This window comes from Aedes aegypti, chromosome 2, assembly GCF_002204515.2.
Source record: "Aedes aegypti strain LVP_AGWG chromosome 2, AaegL5.0 Primary Assembly, whole genome shotgun sequence".
Lineage (NCBI taxonomy): Eukaryota > Metazoa > Arthropoda > Insecta > Diptera > Culicidae > Aedes > Aedes aegypti.
In genome coordinates this window covers 431504691-431530232 of record NC_035108.1, presented here as the reverse complement: position 1 = coordinate 431530232, position 25542 = coordinate 431504691, and the positions used below count along the sequence as shown (strand labels likewise).

The following is a 25542-nucleotide window of genomic DNA, read 5'->3' as shown; positions in this document are numbered from 1 at the left end:
TACAAGTGCGGAAACGCTAATAAAAGTGCGCAATTAGATCAAATCGGGTAGGTGTCTTCGGGGGACTTATTCTTCGTAAATCAAAGAATAAGTGCTCTGAAGACACCAACAGGATTCAATGCAATCCCGCATTGGTTGTCGCGCGCAGACATCAATTGAGGAGTTACACCAATTTCATAAATAGATTGATGTCTAAGCGTTAGGGGGCAGGATCCGTCATTGATTTCGAAAATTTCAATCCGCTTGACATTATTTCGGTGAAAGTTGTTTTGCAAAGAGCAAAAAATATGAAATATTTTCCTTTTTTGAACTTTTGTCATTGTGATATTTTCTTGTTGATTTTTTTCTGTTGTTTGTTTGTTTGGAAATGTAGCTCAAAGATCTATAACGAAACAAAATATACTTTTGGCATTGAAGTCATGTCCGTATTACAATATTATTCTCAACGCCAGGCATACTCAGCACTGCTGGTCTGAAGCCAAATTATTGCATTTTACTGCCGCTTATCTCTCATATAAAGAATCATTAATGAAGATTTCAATGCGACGGTGCTCAGACGTCAAAGTCAGTTTGACATCTACTCTTGACATTCGACTGCTTTTTAGTTAAGCGAAGTATGCACTTCATCAGAAAAGTAATCGCCTATCTCTATGCGTGGAAAATTTCTTGCAAGAAATGGTCAAGAAAAGCATTTTTCTTTGATCGCAGTACGCAATTGAAAAGAAAAGTCATTTCAAATGGAGCTCACTGTAGAAAATTTCTTGACCATTTCTTCCGCAGAAATTTTTACTTTTCTTGAGCGGAACAGCATACTTAGCTTTAGGATATTTTCCAAACATCAGATCGTTCCATGCAGTGGAGCTCCAACGAGTGAATTCTGTATTTTTAATTCACTGTATTCTATTCTACAATCGAAACGCAGTGAACACATTTTCATCGAAGTTTTTAGCACAGACAAACAGACCTCACACTCTCATCGCTGTTCATCGACCAACTTTTTAACGATCGATTCGAATATCTTGTGGGTGGTCAATCGACCATCCGCAGCGCTCGCGTCGTTTTTGTTCGTGTTTGACGTTTACACATTACCGCCACCTGTTGGTCCATCGGTCAACTACAGTGTTTTAGCATTGGCCGTACATGTTTTCGTGACTATGATTTTGATCGTGATTTGTTCTAAGTGTTACGTCTGTTTCTCTGTGTTTTTAGTTTTGAACAGAAAAACTGATTTTGAAGTTTCGATAATGACGATGATTACGATGACGGAGCGTTGAACGTCTAATTAATCTCCCTGCTCGACGCATTTCAGTTTTAGAAAAAAATTGAGAGATGACTATTTGAAATTTATGAATGAACGTCTTTACCGAAATGATCTGATCACCAACACAAGCTAAAAACAATATTTCTCTTCAAGAAAAAAGTATCGTTATCCTCCACATAGAATTTGCGATAATATTATGAATGTTTATCCAAAATATTTGATATTTACAAGCTCCACTATTGTTTAAAAAAAGTTACATTTCGTTATTCATATCCCCTATATACAACTATCTTAAACACCATGCATGTTCAACGTAAACCACTCAGTATTTCACATAAGATATATTCACAAATTTCATAACGCTAAAAATGGCCATTTAAGACACCCACCCACCCCGTCGTAACGCATTTTGCATGGATATTTTTTAAATTTTGTATGAGCTGTAACATCTTAAGGTTACCCACCCACCCCCTCCAGCGTTTTGAAATTTGTGAATGGGTCCTAATGCTATTTGATGATCGCATGCAAAAGCACACAAAATCTCGTCCAAATAATTTTAGTAAATTGTTGTATGAATTGCAAATGTAAACAAAAATTATGTACAAATACCCTGTCTATACATCAGACAAATTCATATATAATCTTACATCGCGCTAGAAGGTGTCATGCGGAGAGCCGGGTTCAATAACCGAGGTACGATTTTCACAAGATCCAGCCAATTTGTTTGCTTCGCGGATGATATGGATATTGTCGGCAGAACATTTGGAACGGTGGCAGACCTCTACGCCCGCCTGAAACGTGAAGCAACAAAAATCGGCCTGGTGATGAATGCGTCAAAAACAAAGTACATGCTGATAGGCGGAACCGAGCGCGACAGAGCCCGCCTGGGAAGCAGTGTTACGATAGACGGGGATACTTTTGAGGTGGTTGATGAGTTCGTGTACCTCGGATCCTTGTTAACGGCTGATAACAACGTAAGTCGTGAAATACGGAGACGCATCATCAGTGGAAGTCGCATCTACTATGGGCTCCAGAAGAAGCTGCGGTTGAGAAAGATTCACCCCGCACCAAATGTACTATGTACAAAACGCTTATAAGACCGGTGGTCCTCTATGGACATGAAGCATGGACCATGCTGGAAGAGGACCTGCAAGCACTTGGAGTGTTCGAACGAAGGGTGCTTAGGACGATCTTTGGCGGAGTGCAGGAGAACGGTGTGTGGCGGTGGAGAATGAACCACGAGCTCGCTAGGCTCTACGGCGAACCAAGTATCCAGAAGGTTGCGAAAGCCGGAAGGGTGCGCTGGGCAGGGCATGTTGCAAGACTACCGGACAACAATCCTGCAAAGATGGTGTTCGCGTTGAATCCGGTTGGCACAAGAAGACGGGGAGCACAGCGAGCGAGGTGGCTTGATCAGGTGCAACAAGATCTGGAGAACGTGGGCCAAAATCGAGGTTGGAGAGACACAGCCTTGGACCGAGTATATTGGCGTAACATCGTTAACGAGGTTTTATCAAATTAATTGATGTAACACCAACTAAATAAAAATAAAATAAATAATAATATAATCTTACATTGATGATTTTAATTGAGTCATACCAACGAGATAGGCGATTACTTTTCTTTTCATGTTCGAAGTGCATTTTAAGTGCAAACTAAAACTACCCGCATAATCAAGAACTGTATTTCTACTTTTTCACTAACTGTTCATAACCATTTACGACAATTTCAGAATAATTCCTTTTAACATCCAAAATAACAATAAACCAACTGTACCCCGAACCGTTTTGACAGTTTGGTGAATGGTAATCGAGGAAATCACAATATGGGAAATAGGCGGTTAAGTTATGTAACCATTTGAAAACGTCGATTTTCTCGAACAAATTTTTTTGTTTACAGTTTCCCAAATGATGGATATGTTGTTCATTTTTGCACCCATTTCACTATAACGCAAACAGTTATGAAATAGTTGACCTATACAATTGGAATGAAAACGGAGAATGTATGTGTAATTATTTATATATGGTTTGTTACAGTAATTTGACCGTATCCTGTACTGTACTGATATGTTTATATTTAGGTAAAATCATTTTAGATTGAATCAAAATAATGAAACAATTAGATACGTGTAGAAAAATCAACTTCAATTGAAACGTACACAAATCACGCAATTTAATCACAATTTCAACTATTTCTCTTCTGAAGTAGATTTATGCTACATGTTCTATTTGTTCCATTATTTCTGATTTGAAATAATTAAACATTAATAACTTAACTTTTTTCAATTCATGCTTTTATTATTTACGTATTAAGCAACGAGTCTTTAAATTCAAAATAATCTCAATAATAAAAATAATTATCAGTCGGAATTCAGAATTATTTAGGTGCCGTCCCAATATTGGGGGTGAAATAGGCTCGAGCGTTATGACTTATCCAGCTTTTTACGCTAGACATGCCATAAACTTTGAATCACCCCTATATGACATTCCTTGCCCACACTATAATTTTTTATAGTTGGATCGTAGCAATCTTTGTAGTGAAGCAATTTTTTGATGTTGTCGAACAACAAATATATTCGTGTTTCCAGGATATAGAATCCCAAAAGAGTTTCATATATTATATTCTTGTTATATTTTGTGGTTTACTCTTATGCTAATGTTATTTATTTTAGGCGGAAAAACAGGATCAATTGATGCAAAATTTATAAAGTGAAAAAGGATTTTAAAATACAAAATCAAGTCTGAACCTGAATATATGCCAGTGATTCCTTTTAATCGACCAAAACAAACTAATTCGAAATGTCATTAGTTGTCCCGTTTTTACTGTATATTATGTATATTATTAATCTAAAACTCATTCACACCAGAAGAATTGTGTTGAAGCCTAATAATTGAATACTTAAAATGATACAAAATAATTAATAATTATAAGAAAACGGGTCATAATATCAAATTGAATACGAAGATGTTGTAAATACACACATCATCAAGAGAAAATGAATGACAGTTCAATCAACAAAATAAAATCATGAGCCTATGCATGCTAAAAAGCGTTTGACTTTTACTGTGCGCCCTGTTTTCAAGTTGCCCGTAAGAGCGAGTGAGACAGCACCAACACACGGCGCACAGTAAAAGTCAAGAGAACAAAAGAATTTATGGCACGTACAGAGGCTCATTGCCTGCTAAGACCTCGCTATAAAACCTGTGGGCAAAACATGTCAAAATTAAATCATCCCTTGTTGTTTTATAGCCAGCGTAAAAAGCTGGATACAAAATTTTCGTACAAAAGCCGTCACGAAGCGAAGGGAGGGGGTTGTCCCGGAAGTGGTACACCACATCACGATCATATCTCTCATCGCTTTCCGGTTAGGTTTCATATGTTGCCGAAGTTTTCCCGGTGCAGCTCTGCATTATCGCTTGCACCTCCGGTGATTTAGTAAAAAATGGCGCTTGGATGACCTTCTGCTGGTGCTTGATTTTTCCTTGTGCGTAGATAAAAATCCGTTTCATTGGTTCGATTTCACAGCAACTTCAACATAAAAAATCAGGTTTCACAATTGGAAATAACAATGTTCTCAAAACTTACTCTAGAGTATAGAAACTATCGATGGTTCCATGGCTGTAGACTGTGGTTTGGCCGCGGCTCAGGGGGCCTGTTTTTCGTGCGGCACCAGACTGCTGGGGGGGTTGTAGAGTTGCAACGGAAAAAGAAAAAATGTGTATATGGTTTTAAACTTAACTTACGTTTAAAAACTTACAATATTTCTTCTGCCAATTATGGAATCTCATCACTTTTTCTCTGGAACAACGAAGACGACAAAACGAAGAAAACTGGCCGAAACAAAAATTCAATTTGTTTTTATTTTGATGGTTTCGGAAACGCTGCGGAAAAATGCACGCTTAAAAACATACATACAGTGTCTGCATATTCATTAAAAAAAAAATAAATAAAAAAGATTTTTGTTCTTTTTTTTCCTTTTTTGATACAAAAGTTTTGTAGAAATAGACACGCGCATGCATCTTTTAGTTAAAAAAAAGAAAATTCCGTTATGTTTGACTAAAAGTTTCATTAATTCACAGATCCAGTCATTGATATTTTTCAAGCGTGCATAATGAAGATGAATACGTAAAACAGTTTATCAAACTGTTCCTAAATATTAATGTATAGTGAAATGCTCATGTGTATCTTTGTTGCGCAAAACAATTTTGGGTACAGTTGTGTTATATTTCCACCATAACCCAGGAGTTGTCATTCCCATATAATTCAACAATTTCTGTACACTTTGATGTTATGTTACTGTTTGGTGTAGATTACATAAACAGCTTTTAATGGTGTTTGGCATCAGGCTTCATACTGTTCAATACAATAGCGACAGTTTGTGATACAGTAACCGTTACAGATAAATGAAGATTACTGTTGGGAATGTGTGGCAAATTGTATTTTTCTATGCGGGTAGGTAAAAATAAATCAATAAAACACATAATCATTGATCACACATTATTTTGTTTACATTCTATTTGTTAATTCAAGGAGCAACTATAATATAAATAAATCATCCTTCTCGTCTTCCATGCCCATACTTTCTTTGGCAATATATCAAATCTCATTTTATTTTTTTTAGAATACTGATGGAACTGGAATAAATAATTTACCCGCGTTTGCAGATGTTAGCTCTGCAAGTGATCTAATTCTCGATAAAACTGAGACCCATCACTTTAGCCTAACATCAAAACTTAAAAACTATTTCACTTCAAACAGTTTGAGAGGTTTTCCAACGCATCTACCTTTACCATCCACTGATAGCGCATTTGTAAAATTCATGCGGGTTTTTCTGAAAAAGTGAAAATCTGTATCATTCGCATTTTTACACGGAAAACATCATGATATTTTCACGAGCTGTTGCTTTGTTTTCTAAAGGCTTTAGCAACCTGTAATTTTAGGCAAATGTACGTTTGTAAACTTTGCAGCAACAGCATCAAACTGGTTATCAATGCTTTCCAGTGATATATTTATTCACAGATGGTCTCACAACATCGCAATGCTTTTGATCGGTTTTCTCGAGGAACACCAGTGACAAATTAGCGTGTTCTATGTCTCGGTAAGCCTTTTTCATATGAACCAGACGTGGATGGCGATCTCGGGTGAGAATCCACACGGTCTCTGAAAGTAAAATTGAAACATCTTCATTTTGAAACGATGATTTTTTTTAAGATACTCACTTCCATGCAGGAGACCAAACTCTTTGCAGCTAACTACCACAGCATAGTGAATGTAGTCGGTTCCAATGATATAATAAGGGGCGTCACCTTTCCCTAGAAAGCGATAGTTAGTTGTTAGATTTTTTTTAGTAGATTCAAAGTGATACACTGCTCAGAACTTTTATATTATAATAATAATAATTTAATAATTTCTTCAAAGATATGCGTTTGAGATTGAGGGTTACGTATATGAAATTACTCACATGGTTGTGGAAACCTGACGTGCATACTTCCGGGAAACAGCTGCTTACCATAGCCTCGGATTCCAGTTTCGATCCCAGTTCTAGAACGAGCGTAATGACGTGCGGTGATACGCCACAGAACATTGAAATTATTAGACAGCCACGTCAACAGTTTTAGGAATCGAGCTTAAAATAAAAAAAAAAATTCTTACAACTGATTCTCGTGCCGATTTATGATAGAGAGCGTTCCATCGATTTTCTTGTTGTACTCAACTGTGTTGCATTTTCCGCCGATTTGAAACAGATTGGGATATTTCTCCTGTTCATACCATAAACCAAGGAAGGGTCCGGCTTTGAAGTTCGGTTCCACAGGAAAGTATGGACATTTTCCCAGCGATAAGACCTGGCAGTTGGTAAGCCGTGAGCAGAGAAATAGAAGCACAAGTGTTCTTGTGAGATGCCTGAAATTATTCAATGAGACAATGACCATTAGTTCCGGAGCTCGAAAGTTGTTATAAATTTAGTATTGGAGTCACTTTTCAATGACGAGTCTGAAAATGAATTCTAATATCTCAACATCGAAGGGTATTGAGTATTGTCAAATATATTGAATGGCTTGAAAACGATTATAGTTGTCCAAAGTTACACAAAATCTGATTAATGATTTCTGTTCTAGGGAAAATCTAAGTATGCTGCTTTGCTCAAGAAAGGTGAAAATAAATCATAACCGATTGAGTCAAGAAATTTTTACAGAAGGGATTAAAGCCCCAAGCACAATGTGAGCGGCAGCGCGGTACAGCGGCAAAACGACAAGCCCATCTTGAGCTATTCTCTACTTGTCAAGTCAATGTTGAAAAGGATTTAGTCAACACTGCATTGATAAGTAAAGTGTAGCTCAAGATGGGCTTGCCGTTTTGCCGTTGTACCGCGCTGCCGCTCACATTGTGCTTGTGGCTTAAGGGTTCATTCACAAATTTCATAACGCCGAAAATGGCCATTTTTTTACCCACCCACCCCCTCATAACGCTTTTTGTATGAACATCTTACAAATTTTGTATGAGCTGTAACATCTTAAGGACACCCACCCACCCCTTTCAGCGTTATGAAATTTGTGAATAAGCCCTAATTTGAAATATGTTAAATTTTATATTTCTCACCTGCGTATTACTATAAAAAACGATTTTCTTGACCATTTCAGACAAGTAACTTCCCACGCACAATTATTGACGTCGCAGCACCAAATCCCCAAAAATAACGCGGACCCTTTTCATAACCCACATTCATTCATCTCATATGTATATACTACACACGCGCACAGAGCGAGTGCGATTTATTTTGTGTTGAAGCTGTTTTCCTATCATACCCTCATCGCTTTTACAACAACTGTATTGAAGGAAAGGCCATCAACGTGTCATTTGCGTCATTTGCAATCAAGTGACGCCATGATTACTACAGAGAGGCAGTCACTCTAATATATAGAAACACATATTGACCGTTCAGTTCCTAACTGTTCACGACCGTTTGAAACAGTCGTCGTTTCAAACGGTCGGTGAAACATTCGCTGTCAGATTTGGCAGCAACAACGAGCGAGAAGATTTTCGCGTGCAAACGAGCAGTCCTACTCTTTCAAGTAGAGCAACAAGGACAGCAGAGTGGGCGTCGAGTCTGATTTCCGAAACAGCTGTTGTTGACACTCAGCTACACTTCACTCTTGGAAGTTGAGGGGTGGTCTGATGGGATGTTTATAAAAGAATGTTTCACTAAACATAATTCATCCTGCGATAAGTGTTTCTAACGCTCAAAATACGCGTTTATTGAAGCAATACAATAAGTGGTAGGCTGACCATAAACCAACCAGATAAAAACGGGACAAATAAAAAACAAAAACGGGACAATTTTAAAAGACAAAGTTTATGCGATTGTGCTACTTTTCCCCGAATTCCAGTTCCCCGAATGGCCCGTTTCTCCGGAGCCGTTTCCCCGAATGACCCGTTTCCTTGCCGTTTCCTTGTAAAGCAATGCAGCTCAAAAAAAGTGCAATAATAGTCTTTCTTTGAATTAGAAAGATCGATAAGCTACCAAAGAAGGAGATATCGCGTCTCCAGTTGAAAGCCGGAATCACCGACACGCGAAAACCGATTTTTTTTTCTAAATCTATGCGTTGAACCCAACGTCGTGCATAGTGCGCTGGATAGCGGACGTTGTGTGCTACACAGCGCACCTTGCCCGACGTAGCTCCGACGCATGGTCTTGGAGAAAATCCGTTTTTCGCGTGTCGAAAATTCCGGTTTTCAACTGTGAAATTTTTGATCATTCTCGACTAAATACATATAGCCAAGAATACATATTGTTCACAACCTTGAAATGCAAAAGGTTATGACAATTATGAGTTTTAGAACTTTTCGGAGAACTGAGCTATTCGGGGAAACGGGGTTTTCGGGGAACTAACTTTCTGAGAACTGGCGTTGGGAGAACGAAATTCGGGAAACCGCCATTCGAGGGAAAGTAGCAGAGCCAGATTATGCAATTTCAAGCTACATGTCTGTATGATTCAATAAAAATCTTTTAAGAACCTTGAAGCTCATTCTTTGATTTCCGAAAAGCAGCGTTTTTGAGAATTTCCTAAAAAAATCATTACACCAAAGACAAATTAAAGACCCCCATGTTCCTTTCAGTTGCCCAAAATTTTATGGCTCATAAGGTAATCTAGAATGCCGTGAAAAGTGTACTGTGATCTGTCAAACTTGGGTACCTTTTGTACTACCGAGGGACCAAATGCAGTACTAGAAGTAGTACTCAATCTGAGCCCGAGTGTAACGGACCTGATTACACTTTTCAATTTTTCAAAATCAAACGTAATTTTTTCTAATATTTCATTACTTTTTTGAAATATCCACTTTTTAAACAGTTAATCCAATCAATTGCGTATCAGAAGTACACATAGTTGTTCTTTTTCATTTAAGGTATTATGTGAATAATTATCTTATGAAGATCCGTTTTATGATAATTCACCAAATTTTGGCATAAATATGAGTAAATAAACGCAAAAAGTTAAGCAGAAGCATTTATGGATCGAGTTTAACTCTGTTCGAGAAACTTATAATTGCTTGGAAAATAGATGAGTAAGACAATAAACTCTGAAATATTTCTATAAGGGCTCATTCATTTATTTCATGACGCCAAAAATGGCCATTTTTGACACCCACCTACCCCCTTGTAACGCTTTTTGTATGAAATTTGACAAATTTTGTATGGGCGGTAACATCATGAGGACACCCACCCACCCCCTAAAGCGTTATGAAATTTGTGAATTAAGCTAAGTATGCTGTTTCGCTCAAGAAAAGTAAAGAAATTCCTTGACTGAAAGGGTCAAGAAATTTCCTACAGAGAGCCCCCTTTGAAGTGACATTTCTTCTCAACTGCGTACTGCGATCAGAAAAAAGTGATTTTCTTGACCATTTCTTGGGAGAAATTTTCCACGCATCGAGATAGGCGATTCCTTTTCTTGTCAGTAGCAAACCGGCCATTAGCCCTAAACCGTGTTGAAAATTATGTGGACTTTAATGGACGGCGGAGAAGTCTTAGCATTCCACTTAATAATCAATTCAATTCAACTACAAAAAATGATTTGTGTGAAGAAAACAATAAAATACAAATAAAAAACTATTATTATTATTATTATTACTATAATATTTACTCATTTCCCTCTAACATCGCACCAGCACAATACGAGATAGAGTTTTAGTACCGTAAACACCGTAAACCAACAATTACTCTTACATTACATGTTCTTAATGCAACTTAAAGCGAAGTATGCACTTTGACAGAAAAGTAATCGCCTATCTCGATGCGTGGGAAATTTCTTGCAAGAAATGCTCTATTCGGTCGCCAGTGGGCTTCGTGGCCTTGCGGTTAGCGGCGTCAGTCGTCTAGGCGTATTGTGCCACGGGGTGTGGGTTCGATTCCCGCTCCAGTCGGTGAAAACTTTTCGTCAAACGACAAATTCATCGCTGGGCTACTGGGTGTTTCGTGTTGTCCGTTGTCTAATGTTAGTGATCGTTCAGTCTGTGCGGCCTTTGTGCTGAAGACGGTGTAAATTGTCTTTTAAAAAAAAGCATTTTTCTTTGATTGCAGTACGCAGTAGAAAAGAAATGTCAATTCAAATGGAGCTCACTGTAGAAAATTTCTTGGTAACATAACTTAACCGCCTATTTCCCATACTGTCATTTGACCAATCACCATCAACCAAACTGTCAAACCCGTTTATGGTAGGGTTGTTTTATTCTTTTTAATGAATGATCGAATCCTCTGAGCAGAATCTCAAATAGAGAAACTTAAAAGTAGATGGAGTACCGTGTACCTTTTAATTCCGCTCCTAAATGCTTATCTTTGACAGATACGCGTATTTCGACTACCACTTGCAGTCTTCTTCAGTGTCAGTTACTCGTATCCACTCAGTGGATACGTGGTTGGTTCACCCATTTTGAGTCGCGAAGCAGTATATAATTTCTTGGAAAATAGATGAGTAAGACAATAAACTCTGAAATATTTCTATAAACCGTTTGTTGTGTTGTTATTTTTTTACTGGTGTTGAAAATTATGTGGACTTAATGGACGGTGGAGAAGTTTTAGCATTTCACTTAATAATCATTTCAATTCAACTACAAAAAATGATTTGTGTGAAGAAAACAATAAAATACAAATAAAAAATTATTATTATTATTATTATTATTATTATAATTATTACTATAGTATTTACTCATTTCCCTCTAACATCGCACCAGCACAATACGAGATAGAGTTTTACAGTTAACTCTCCCTTACTCGATATTCCGTACCTCGATATCGAGTTAGAGAACCATAGTAAAAGTTAGTTTTCATGGCTTACTCGATGGTCCCTTGGATAGCAATTGCACTGTTTTTGTGTTCTGTAACTCGATACCTCCCTAACTCGATGGTCCCTTCAATATCGAGTAAGGGAGAGATGACTGTAGTACAAGGGGTGGATCACTTGTTCAATGTGCATCAAATGTACATTCATTTGCATCAAATGCATTTTTTCGACATTCGCATCAACTTAGCATTGGTGTTAGCAACACCACCTTATCAACGTAGCCTTCTATAGCAACGCGTATTTGTTTGTTGTGCATGTTTCAAAATGTTTGTTCTTTATTATGCTAAAAAATATTTCTTTCAGATAATCAAGCAAATATTTTCATCGGATCTTTGTGCGTGCATATACAAATGGAACTACTTGGGAGCAGGAGTAGTTAGAAACTCTTTCGTGGTAATCGTAGTATTCAGTAATGCGACTCAGTGGAGGTGGACCGGAACACCTTTATTCGATTGGGCGGATCGGGTTGCAAATCTCACATGCAGGTAAATTGAAAAGAACAAGAATAGACATAGAAAAAACATATAATTTTTTGACCAAATAAATAACTCATTTTATTATCTAAATTGGTAGTAATCTCTCCGGACCGAGCCATGCCTTGAACTTGCCACATATATTGCTTTGTTGAGTCAACGCAGTTAGTGTACTACTGTCAGTGGAAAAGGTTCTTGGCTGGAAATAGTGTATGGTCATCCAGATGACGGAATTAGTGTATGGTCATGCAGAAACTTTTGAACCAAGTGAACTCAATTCACCATTCTACTGTTCTGGACTAATTTTCTTCCTCGTTGAGCACGCAGACAACCCACAATCACGGTGACTATCTTAAGCTTGATCTTGTTACAGAAATCCTCCTTGTTCAATTTCGTACCTACAGTAATCCCGAAAGGATGGCAAACCAGAAGAACATGGCTGATGACTCTGAAACTTAACATCTGCGCTTACGAACAGAATACGGGGAATTAGTCTGACAAAAAAATAAAAAAAATAAAGTACTTTACATATTACCTTACACACTCACACCTCTAGTTCAATATGTTCTCGGGCTTAACTGTCCACGAAAAGGTTTGGAACATCGTTATCTACGTATTCGAAATCCAATTGCCGTCCATCAGGAAGCGCTGTAAAACTTTTGATTCAATATGTTTTGGATGAGGCTGCAGTCTTGTCGAGTTTGTGGAATGACAAGTTTGACACTTTGACAAAGACAAACGTTTGAGCAAGCCATGATTTGCAAATTTGCTAGAAGTGTACATTTAAATGCATTTGAATGCATCAAATTTTCTCGAAATATCAGATGCATCAGAAGTGATCCACCCCTTGCTGTAGTACCATAAACACCGGTAACCAACAATTACTCTTACAATACATGTTCTTAATGCAACTTAAAGCAAAATATGCACTTCGACAGAAAAGTAATCGCCTATCTCGATGCGTGGGAAATTTCTTGCAAGAAATGCTCAAGAAAGCATTTATCTTTGATCGCAGTATTTATGTGGTTTGTATGCAATTTTTCAAGCTTCATTAGGACAGCTGTCCGTGGTAGCAAAAAACGTCGAGATGGTTGGCAGATAGCATAACGATGGAGTATTCTGTTGTTCAGAGAAGTTTGCCTTTGTAATATTTACTTCTTTCACAAGCTTCGGGATTTTTATGGTGCCTAAAATTGTACTATATAGGCCAAGAGAAGTGGATGAACTTGTCATTCATTTTCCTGTCAATTTTCATACAAAATCTACTTTTTCTCTGCTATAAATTCACTCTGGGTGAACCACTTCCCCTGGCCTATTAGTAATTTAGAAATATATTATGAATTTTAAAGAATTAAACTTAGCTGCAAAACAAATGTTGTGGAAACACGAGTGAAATTTTTTGACAGCCGAATCAACAATCTCAATTCATAGCCTACTTTGACCAAACTATAACATTAGTACGTAAGAAATGTAGAAATTGAATCACCAAATATGGAGGTCTTTAATGTGTCTTTGTGGATATCGTTGAAATATAAATCGCTAAACAAATTTCTCGCCGATTCCTTCTTGGTTACCAATGGCTTTTGGGGCGAGATCACAAGTTATGCGCGAAATTATCTCTCATTGCTTTATTCGGGGAGATTGGATCTGGACACGTTCCTTTAATTAGACGACGTCCGTCTTACCCAAGTTTCCCCTTGTATGTATCGCATTATAATAATTTCAGTCACAGGCATCTTTGTTCTGACGGTTCGTAATGTAAATAAAACAACTCAGTCAAAAGTTTGCATGTTACGTTCCTGTTCAGCCGATTTTACGTAAAATAATGGCCAACAACGTTGATATTTCCATAATTTCTACCACTGGTGAGTCATATTTCACTGAATTTCAATGGTTTCATTCAAAGAACCAGTTCGTTTCTTGTAGAACTCGAAAACCCCTTTGAATGCGCCGACATCAAGAGCGAACCGCCGGATGACTTGATACCGGAACCGGAAGTGGCTTTCCCGCACCTATTGGACCACAGCACGGTCGAAGTCGCAGTGCAAACAACTCGCCGCAAGATTATGAGCCGTGGCGTGCAGGTGGATTTGCAGCTGATTCCCAAGGAAGCCCTGGGAACCGTTCATTCCGGGAGCTTTGTGGATGAACCGCTCGGACCGCTTCTGGCGAAAGAAGCTTTCGAGAAGCAGTGCCGCATTTGCTTGAGGCAGCTGCCTAGTTCAAGCTTGGCCTATATCATGTTTGCCCAAAAGACGAAAATCCTGGCAGCCCTGGGGATCAAGGTTTACCTAGGGGATACTTATCCGTTTATTTGCCGGACCTGCGCCAAGCTGGTGGACATGGTTTACGATTTTAGGAACACTTGTTTGAGAGCGCGAAACATGTTGGCAAACGAGCGGAAATCTATTCCGGGCAAGAGTTGGGACAGCGACGAGAATCTGGAGGTTATTGAAAGATGTCGAATTCTGCTCGATTCCCACCGGATGGACATTGATGCTGCATATGAGGAATCGTCTACTTTTGGCAAATCAGGGACATCCGAGGATGTTAAAGTTAAGCGGGAGTCATTGACCATGGTTATGGTAGACCATGTGGAAGAACCGGAACCGTTTAGCGATGAGATCGATACTTTTCCCGCCGAAATTAAGCGATGCGGAAGTAGTCGAATGATGGCTTTGAAAGTTGAACCGGATCTTTCGGATCAAAGCGAAAGCCCTGAGGAATATAATGGCGACGCAGAGGATGACGTTTACCTTCCTCCGTCCGAAGAGGACCATGCTCGTAGTCCGTCTCCACCTCCGAAAAAGAAGAGAATCAGAATAGTAACGAAACCGTACAAAAAGCGTCAGAAAAAGGAGAAGCATCCGGAGCTTAGCGACGAGCTATCATTGGAAGATGCCCAACAGGAGAAGAAACGTAGGAAAAAGACAAAAGATCCAAATCGGTCACGACGAGGAGCTCTGTGTGATTTTTGTGGCGAGTGGGTTGAGTACCATACCGTGGAAAGCCATCAGAACCAGCATTTGGGTGAGTAGTATTAGAATTACTTGGGAGCCTTCCTTAGCCGAGGGATTGGAGTTCGCGGCTACAAAGCAAAGCCATGCTGAAGGTGTCCGGGTTCGATTCCCGGTTGGTCCAGGATTTTTCCGTAATGGAAATTTCTTTGTCTTCCCGGGATATTGAGTATCATCGTACTTGCTACATGATGACCTCTCTTCCGACATTTCCGAAATTTCACAAAACAAGTACGAAAGAATATACTGAGTTAATTTGAAACATTCGAAAATCTCCTATTCCTTGAACGGATCGCACTTTCTGTTTCTTATGTTGTAGAACATTATCAATTAAATTCAATGTTTTTCAAATTTTTCTTCAAAATTCTGTTGATAGTCAATAAGTTACTATTGTTTTATGCATAATGTTTACATTATTCAAATTCTGGTAGTAAAAAAAAATATACTCGACTTGGTATTGACTTTAAACGGGTTACAAATAATTCAAATTCTTAATTTTTATCATCGCTTGCCTTCAACCTAAGAGCCCAAACAAACAAAAATGCTCTAGTTCCTGAGTTCCATGTATAAGCAATACTCATTGAATTCATTCCAGGCCTTAAACCGTACGCTTGTCAAATGGCAGATTGCAACATGTCCTTCTACTGCCGGAATTTGCTAATGAAGCACATCCGAAGACAGCACAATGCAGACGGCCCCGAGTATCAGTATTGCGATATTTGCAAACAACGAATAAAAGGACCAAAAGCGGCACTGACCAAGCATCAGAGGATCCATACCGAAGAGAAGAACTACGTTTGTGTCGTTTGTAGTAAGTTACCGAGAGTAGATATCAAATGCCATTTCAATTCAATGCGGGCAATTATTCCAGGGAAAGGATTCACCACACCCGGATATCTGCGGCAGCACTCCAACATCCACACGGATCTGATGCCGTACGAGTGCAGCGTTTGCCATAGGAAGTTCAACAATAAGTACAACATGCTGACGCACGAAAAGAAGCACTTTATGAGGGGTGAAACGACGGAATCCGGCAATATATCGAACATATCGCCACAGCTACAGGAATCTAGCCATCCGCCGGACATGTCACATTATCAAGGTTATCCCATGGCCTGAACATATGGTAGCAACGGCGGTCAGGGTTCTATGCATGACTATTTTTAGGGTAAGTAGAGTTTATAATTAGCAGTCAGTTTTTTATTTTTAAATAGACAATGTCAAAGTTTTAATGGAGTGTTCCTTGCATATCAGTTGAGAAATTCCTATCGCCAATAGCGTAATAAGAAATTTGTGCTGCATGAGGTGGCACGACGGCAAATTCGCGGTCGTGTGCCAAAACTGCCACTGTAAATGTATCGCTTCCGTTTTAACCCCAATGAAACGGTAAGAGGAATTTGTTAACCCTCGCTTTCCCATGGTGTTTTCAGAGCTCCATTGATTTTCGACGGACTCAAGACAAACCGGATTATTATAACCGTTTGCCAGATAACTTTAATTGTGATGAAAGTGTAGAAAACATGTTTTTTATTAGAATATTGACCAATTTTCCATCGTTTAGGCGACAGCAAGTCAGAATTAGCTTATTCAATTTCCAAATTTTCAGAAACATAACCCAACTTTTATTCGTCAATTCAGTTGCTTGAAAAATTTTTTTGCCTAGTTGGTGCATCGCCCTCAGTGAACAAACCCAGTTTGATTTTCCCTCCCATGGCCTCGCTCAACCAGCAAAGCAAACATGACAAACTGCCATGCGTCTCTCCATCGTATTGCAGAGAATATCCAGTCCAGCCGTGTACTCTCTCTTGTGCACGAGAATAGCATGTATGAACACAGCAGGAATGTGCATTTGTATTGGCATTTCAAGACCAACAGTGGGTTGTACTGTTGGAAATTGCCAGAGTAATAAGCAAACACGTCTTGCTTTAATAACGGTTTATTTGAGAATAATAAAAATGAACTCCTGTTTGACACCTTCGGTTCTAAGCCTCCTTGATTGGTCGTCAGTGGATCGGCCTACTCCAACGCTCCTCCTCGATCTGCTGCTTCCAATCCGCTAGCCGCTGCCAGTCTTGTGATTCGAACTCCAGTAAATGGCTTCGTCAAAAGACCTGCCACCATATATTCTGAAGGGCAGTATACAAACTTCATCTCTTCATCTTCTCGCTGATGTCTCGAACAAAGTTGTACTTGATAGAAATATGCTTTGTTCGATTGCTGAATTCTCTCCTTCTAACATCTTGAGACAACTCTGATTATTTTCAAAGATTGTCAAGCTTGTTGGTTCATCCAGGTCCATCAGCAACTGTTTGATCCAAAGTGCTTCTTGTGTTGCTTCTGCTAATGCAATGAATTCAGCTTCGGCAGTAGAAAGTGAAACACTTGTTTGTTTACGGCAGTTCCAACTGATAGTTCTGCCATTGAATTTGAAAATTTGTCCGCTATTCGATTTTCTGTCAGTAGAACACTCCGCCCAATCCGCGTCTGCAAAACCGATCAGCCCTTCATGGTCCTTGCACCTACTAATCCGCAGACGATAACCGCTGGTTCCTTTCAGGTAGCGTATGACACGTTTCAGTTCGGTCCAGTCCATCTGTGTCGGCGCACTCGTTTTCCTGCTGAGAATCGATACTGCTGCGGAGATATCTGGTCTTGTGTTGACAGACAGATAGAGTAGCTGACCTATCACCTTCTGATATTCGTGATTATCTGGAAGTGGTTCTCCTTGGTTTTCGAACTTCTGGTAGTTAGGGTCTAATGGAAACTTCGATTCTTGTATTTCCGTTGATTAATGAAAAAATCTCCTTCCGCGTCGCGCTCCACTTCAATGCCGAGGTAGAAACGGATGTCGCCCAAACTGTTGATCTCGAAGTTTTGCTCCAACACCTCCACAAGATTTTTGATCATCCGGTCATCTTCGCTTGCCACGATCAAATCATCGACGTAGCACTTCTTGCTTTTCCTCGTCTTGCTGTATAGGAACGGATCAGCGTCGCACCGCTTGAATCCCTGCTGCTCCAATACCGCGTTCAGTTTTTGATTCCAGGCTCGCGCTGCTTGCTTCAATCCATATAAGCTACGCTTCAGCTTGCACACCTTGCGTTCGGTGCCTTTCACGATGAAACCTGGTGATTGACGCATATAAATCTCCTCGTTCGCCGTTTAGGAAGGCGGTCTTGACGTCGTATTGCTTCACTACCATGTTTCGTTTCGCAGCTACAGCCAGCAGCGTCCTGAAGGTCGTCTGTCTTACAACTGGAGCGAATACTTCGTCGTAATCACATCCGAACTTTTGTGTAAAACCTTGAGCGACGAGTCGAGCTTCATGACGGACAACCGCACCATTTTCATCACGCTTCGATTTAAAAAATCAATTGCATCCGACGACTTTTCGTTCCGGTGGTGGATCGACTAGCTCCCAGGTCCCGTTCTTCATGAGCGCTGAATACTCCTCTTCCATCGCAACCTTCCATTGATCAGCCTTGCCACTGCTCAAAGCTTCAGCCGGTGTCAGGGGATCATCTGAAGTTCGCTTGGTGCTCAACTGCTTCTTACGCTTCTTTGCCACCAGGCTCTGCTGTGCCGTTCCCATCTCGGTATCGGTGTCCACATTCGATTCAGAATCATAATTGGTAGACGGCTCTGAAAAGTTTGGGAAGAGTATTCCTTTGCCACTCATAATGAAGTCAGTCAACTTGCCTGGTATGGCGCGCTCCCTACCGCTTCGCCTCAACACCTGTGACACGGGTGGATTTGAAGTTGTGCGCGGTGGGAGCGCCGGGGAATTTGTCACGTCACCGGTGGCATCTGCAAAGTGTTCATCGGCTTCGTCATCTTCAACTTCTTGAATCTCGTCATGGTTTGGTTCAGGGGGACGTAATGACCCTTGTCCGTTGGCCTCCCCAACAAACATTTTTGCTGAATAAGAGCTGGACAAATCACTCTAGAGCTTATTGAAGCTTAATAAATTATTCTTCAGCTACTAATGTTACTTGGGTCTTCATGTTCGATTTCGGGATTTTCGCAACGAATTGGTTCAGCGGGCCGGGTTGCACCTTGTCCGTTGGTCACTTCGATGAGGTCTAACTTCACATATACAGGCCCTACGTCGACACTGACTTGACCTACATCAACCGGTGACTTCTTGTTGATTCTGCCTTCATGCAGGAAATTCACATCACGGCTCTTGATAATCATCCGCGACCTCTTGTTATACAGTCTATAGCCTTTCGAATCTTCCTCGTAACCAACCAGTATGCATTCTTCCGCTTTTCTATCCCACTTCTGTCGCTTCTGCCGGGGAACGTGTGCCATGACGGTTGTACCGAAAATCCTCAAATGCGCCAGATCCGGTTTCCTATTTGACCACATTTCTTCCGGTGTCATGTTGTGTCCTTTTGTCGGAGAAAGGTTCAGTAAATAGACCGACGTAACCACCGCTTCTCCCCAGAATTGCTTCGAATAACATACACCTTGCCCGTTCAACGATTGATCTGTATTCTTGAAATGCCTTGACGACCTCCTCAGCCGACTTCGTCTTCAAAAAATATACGTAGATTCTTCGGGTTTTGTCATCAGTGAAGGTAATGAAGAAACGGTTGCCGCCGATTGACGACTCCTCCATAGGTCCACCGATATCCGTATGAACAGTTTCTAGGACTTCCTTCGCTCGATGTCCTTGCTTGTTGAACGGTAATCTTGATTGCTTCCCTAGAGCACAAATCTTGCACGCCTCGAACATCTTCTCTTCAAACGATATTCCGGTGACTAAATCCTTCCGGAGTTGCTTGAGACCATTCAGATGTAGATGTCCCATTCTTCTATGCCACAGCTCCAGATTTGTCATTTCGGAACATGCGAGGACCGTCGATGCACCGGCTTGGTTGAACTTGAACAATCCATTCTTCCGAGATCCGGTAGCGAAAATTTCTCCAGCAGCGTTCACCACTCGGCAGCCATCCTTTTTGAAAATCACCTCGTTACCGTTTTCAACTATCTGACTTACGGACAACAAATTCGTTGAGAGTTCGGGAATCAGTTGAACGTTGCGCACATCTATTTCCGGTTCTTCTGAACAGCATTCGGATTTCAACTTCGTGTCACCGACCGCTTGCACCTGCATGGTACCTTTGTTCGCTGCAACTACGGTTCCACTTCCAGGCCGAAAATTGTTCAATAGCTTCCGGTTCTTGGTCAGGTGTGTGGTTGCTCCTGAGTCAAAATACCACTCATCTCCAGCGTCTTCGATTGTTGAAAGCACGGTGCAGAAAGCATTTCCCCGCTTCTCACCTTGACGAAATTTGCTTGAACAATTCTTCGCAATGTGTCCGAATTTGTAGCAGCAACGACATTTCGGTCCTTTCGATGAAGACTGTTCTCCGGGCTGTTTTCCACCTTGATACTGTTGATGCTTTTGATAGTTCTTCGTCGCGTACGCCGAACTGATCGATGGTTCTTCCATCTCTTGGAGTAATTTAGTCTTGATCAGGTCTCCTTTAATCGCTACGCTGGAACTTGAGATCGCCATCACCATCGGTTTGTACTCTGGAGGAAGGCCAGCAAGTAGTAAGGCTCCTACCCACTCTTCGCTCACGTCGAATCCGATTCCTCGCAACTGGTGTGACGTTGAAACGATCCGGTTGACGTAGTCGACCATTGACGAACAGTTCACCAATCGGGTATTGATCAACTTACTCAGCAGCCCTACTTTCCGTTCAGTTCCTGAATCTTCAAAAGCATTTTCCAGACACGTCCAAGCTTCGCGGGCAGACTTCGCTTCTTGAACATGGACGTAATTTACAGGTTCGAGCAGCAAAATAAGCTTCGCTTTCGCTCTTCTGTCCTTCTTCGCATCCAGCTCCGGCAACGCTCCAGCAGCACCCGGTGTAGGCTTGACTACGTCCCATAGCTCTTCCAGCTCGAACAGTGACTGTACTGCAAATTTCCAGGTCGTCCAGTTTTCCCTTCCTTGCAGACGTTGTATTGCAGGCAGACTTGATACGCTGTAGCTCGTAGGGTTCGCCCAAGCTCCATCTCCGTTTCCGCCGCTACCAGAACTTCCGGGGTTTACCGTTTCGTTAGGCATTTGTTCGTGATCTTGCTATTCTTCTGTTGTAATCCAAATAAGGCCCATAACCTGTTGGAAATGGTCAGAGTAATACGCAAACACGTCTTGCTTTAATAACGGTTTATTTGAGAATGGACCGATGCACGAGTTCACTATTTTGACGTTTGAGCGTTGCCGAATTCACTCGTTGCCATGGTCACGTAAATAACACGGCACCGCTCAAACGTCAAAAAATGAACTCGTGCATAGGTCCATAATAAAAATGAACTCCTGTTTGACACCTTCGGTTCTAAGCCTCCTTGATTGGTCGTCAGTGGATCGGCCTACTCCAACATGTACTTCACTTTGTGCACCAGAGAGAGAAATTGCCCATGGCGCGGTTTGCGAGAATCGAGAAAGCGCGCGCAACTGGCGTCGCGATGTCTGCTGTTGAAAGAGAAAGCTACTACGCCATTCATGCGTATGAATATGTTGCATGGACCTTTCAGGTGTCGCGCGATAATGATTGGAACAAAATCTAGATGTACCGTAAAATGGGGCGAAAAAATATAAACAAAACGTCTTATTCATTGAAATACTTCTGTTATGCTAGGAGTGTTTTAAAAAAGCATACGGAAATATTTTTCCTTATTACCTAGATGCTGATCAAGCTCATTCGTGTGTTTGTTAAGCTGGCAACACAGCTGTCATTTTTCTGAAAATTTCTGTAAATAAACATTGTGAACACGCAGTTTTTGCGACCATCCAAAATGTTGTCTGTAAAAATACATTAGTTTTGATTTTCAGCTTGTCTACTTAGTGTGTTCCTTAGTTTATTAACTTTCCCCAAGTTTTTTTTTCTATCTTTATTAACGAGATTTTTAGCCCTGGGCTAGTACATCTCGGGACCAACGGCTTTACTTCCCTTCCGAAGCAAGTCGTCACTGATTTTTTTAGTGACTATCTTGGGGATGAGATTCGATTCCAGGTCCTCGGCGTGAGTTTCCCTAAGTTTCACATTGAAATTCCGAGGTAATTATGATGTTATCGTCAAAATTGCAATAATCGGTTCCCATTCGCACTCTTATGGGGCGAATAGAAACATTGATCTTATCTTTAACTAAACTATGTGAAGACCTGAAATTTAAGTTACTAATCGCTTGCAGAATACTAAAAAATAACTCTGTTGTTTACAGGACGAAAATGGTGAGGAATTACAAGCCAGAAGGCTCAAAATCGTATAAAAAAGCAGATCCGCAAAATTTAAAAAAGCCGTACAGCCGTAGAGGATTTTTCCGCAAAAAAAAAATAACACTACTGGGGTCGGATTTACTGTATTCATTCCTTAAAAGACACAAGCAAGATTTTTCGTACAGGATGTGCCAGAACATTAAAAGAAATCGCTCGGCTGTGACCCCCAAAATTATTTTTGGATTTTCTCATCGTAATAGGCTGTTTTTCATCAAGTCAATCTGTTATGAAACGGTCTACTTCCATGCACTGATGTATGTAGTACGGGATAGTCATTACGCAACTGAAACCAGTGCTGTAATGATTCATTATTCAACGCTTCCTCATTACGCAACTGTTTTGAGTTGCGTAATGAATCATACCAAACAATTTTTCAGAAATTGTAAAATAATGGTGAATGCATTCCGATATAAATTCTGATACCCTCAAGTGGTCTTCTACGTAATTGCAAAAAACGTTATACGTGACTCGATTTTCACAGCACTCGTCGTAATTATCCTACGAGGCTTGTCGACTCGTGCTGTAAAAATCATCATTCTGCAACTTGTTCTATAAACTACTACTTTGATAGGTTGTACGAAGAGCTTCAAAATATTCCTGCTTTCAATTTCGTAAACTACGATGAAACCAACTTGTGCGACGATCCGGCGAAAAAGAAGGTTATTGCTCGACGGGTGATGAATAGCACAAAGGCATCTGTATCGGTATTGTTTATCGCTGCCAGAGATGGAACCCCTAGATCAAGCTTTCAGGAATCCTAACAGTACAGTTGGAGATGTGGCGAAGAAACTGAATCTACCCAAAACTTTCGTGCAAGATGCGATAAGTCCAAAGGCCAAAAGTTCGTCCAAGTATTCTAGATTGCATGAAATTTTTGGCAATTGCAAGGGACATGAAGGTCTCTATTTGTCTCTGATTGTACAGGACGTTATAAGTAGTGTGAAGAGAAAATTTCGTGCATTATTGGATATGGAATCGAAATTGAATAAAACAAGCATGGGAAAATATTCATAACATGTTTTTTTTACTCCCTAAAAGTTTTAAGATGATTGGTTAAACGTGCGAATTTTTCCAAATGTTTTTGTGTTTTTCGCAATATGGTCCCGTACACCCTTGGGCCAAAGATGCCAAGAGTAAGATAAGATCCATCTTCCAATGCAGTTTATTGTGAAGTATATGTATGTAGTAGGGTTAGGCGAGTCATAGTGAGCACTATTCAAAATATAGATTTTGATCCATACAGCTCATTCGATTCTATTTATTTTTTGATTAGTTGAATTCCAACAGAGTACCGCTAAACCATTCGAAAAAAAAAAAATTGGCGGGAGGTTTCATACAAAAAATTAAACAAATTGTTAAAATTTCAAGGGTTTTTGATCAAAAATTTAAATTATTTTTAATTGTTTAAATTTGTTCATTCATCAAGTGAGTACATTTAGATTTTTCTGCAAGATCAACTCAAAAAGTATTTGATTAATTTGTCATTAATTTGATACAAAACAAATTAACTCTGGAATACGTCAGAATCTAGCCCGGGAACTAAATTTCTGCCCTAGATTCTGTGAGAATAATGCCTAAGATATGATGTAAAAATTTCTGCATAGCTCCCTGGCCACGATCACAGAGTTTGACGGTGCCAAAGTAGAAGGTGCACCATAATAATATTCGTCTGTGAAACATATCACCTTCCCAATACTTTGGCACACCTCTAACGGTTCATGATTTTCATGAAACGGCTGCATTCAGGCGGAGGATCTGTTAATATGTTTCGGCATATTATCAGGTCCTCTTCAAACGGAGGGACCGCCAGGGCTTAGTAGTTACTTATAAACCAGTGCTGGTTGTTGATGGTTCAGTTCGTTTACACGAGTTGAAAGGGCTGGCCCAATAACCCCCATATATGTCAACATATGAGAGTGGTTTTAAAAAATTTGAGCTGTCTGTTGGGGAGCTCTGATCTAAACTATCATTTAATAGATCTTATACAAGGATTTGCATTGATGTTATAGACAGATTTTTTTTTTTCTATATATCAACTTACCAAAATAGTTTCACCATTTCAACAATGTCTTGTCTTCTATCTACAGATCAACAACCCAATATACGATCAATCTGTTTCTAATTGCTCCTTTAATAATCCAATTTCCTTGCACTGTTCGTCGTTTTTCTTCGCACACAATTTAAAAACACGTCTGAGTCCGTTGTTACAGTCCACGTGGGTTATGAAATGCACAACGCAACCCGCTGCCACACTTCAATCACAGAGGAAATAGCTATATTGGAAAAGCAATATCACACTTTAATCACAACACACGCTTCGATGTTTCGCACGCGTCACCGCTCCGAAAGTCTTGGACGAGAAGAAGATTAATTTCTGAGATGTACGTCTTGATCGCTTGACGGCCCGTCGACAATTGATCTCCGGCTTCGGCGGGCCAGTTGGTCCAGCGAAGAAGATTTGGGTTGGGCACTGAGGTGAAAAATGCGTTGGTGCGGATTTTCCTCAGAGACAGGTGGTGAATCGACGAGCGAAGGTGAAAGCACCACGTATGAGATAAGTGCGATTACGAGATCGATGGTTCGGATTACCCAGTAGCATGATTTTTGTTTTCCATGGGTGTTCATACGGAAATGGAGCGAATGAAAAACGAAGGCATGGGGGTGGAGACGCAGTTTAACCCTTTGTCTGTGTTCTTGGGTCAATATGGCCAAAGAGCAATTTAAAGGGCTGGTACATCTTGAAAACATTTAGAGAAATTTTCTTTAAAATAGTACGTTGGCTGTACCTTGGGCCACCATTTTCTTCTTGCGATGAATTCTTGTAAAACATTCTAGAGGCTCCAGTGAAAACTTCAGAGGCTCTTACGCGATAATACAAGTCTCTTAAAACTCTTTATTTTAATGGAAGGTCTCTAAGGTCACCAAACTTATCTATGAAACCTTTTTTTCTCCGGGTGTAAAATTCCAGAAGCTCCAAAAAACCTTTTCAACAGACTATTATGCGACTATTTCAAAGGTTCTTCAGGATTTCTTTTTAGTTTCTTCTGTCATATTTTAGATCCTCTTTCATAGATTCTTCCAAAATTTCTCGAGCGATTCATTCATATAAATTTATTCAGAAACTCTATCTGTGGTTTTTTAAGGGATGCTGAGAGGAATC

General features: G+C 40.1%; 2 protein-coding genes across 2 annotated transcripts; one reads left to right on the top strand and one right to left on the bottom strand.

Moving 5' to 3' along the window:
- Positions 1-5819: 5819 nt before the first annotated feature.
- Positions 5820-7191, bottom strand: LOC110675237 (apolipoprotein D-like). Its single transcript, XM_021839686.1, has 4 exons — positions 6914-7191; positions 6723-6802; positions 6481-6573; positions 5820-6421 (listed from the first exon to the last, which is right to left on the bottom strand). Exons 1-4 carry the CDS (start codon positions 7189-7191, stop codon positions 6249-6251), a joined length of 624 nt encoding a protein of 207 aa, XP_021695378.1. The 3' UTR covers positions 5820-6248.
- Positions 7192-13818: 6627 nt separating this feature from the next.
- On the top strand, positions 13819-16317 carry LOC110677084 (zinc finger protein 432-like). The gene is made up of 4 exons (XM_021847747.1): positions 13819-13933; positions 13995-15098; positions 15681-15896; positions 15957-16317. Exons 1-4 carry the CDS (start codon positions 13894-13896, stop codon positions 16202-16204), a joined length of 1608 nt encoding a protein of 535 aa, XP_021703439.1. The 5' UTR covers positions 13819-13893; the 3' UTR covers positions 16205-16317.
- The last annotated feature ends 9225 nt before the right edge of the window (positions 16318-25542 follow it).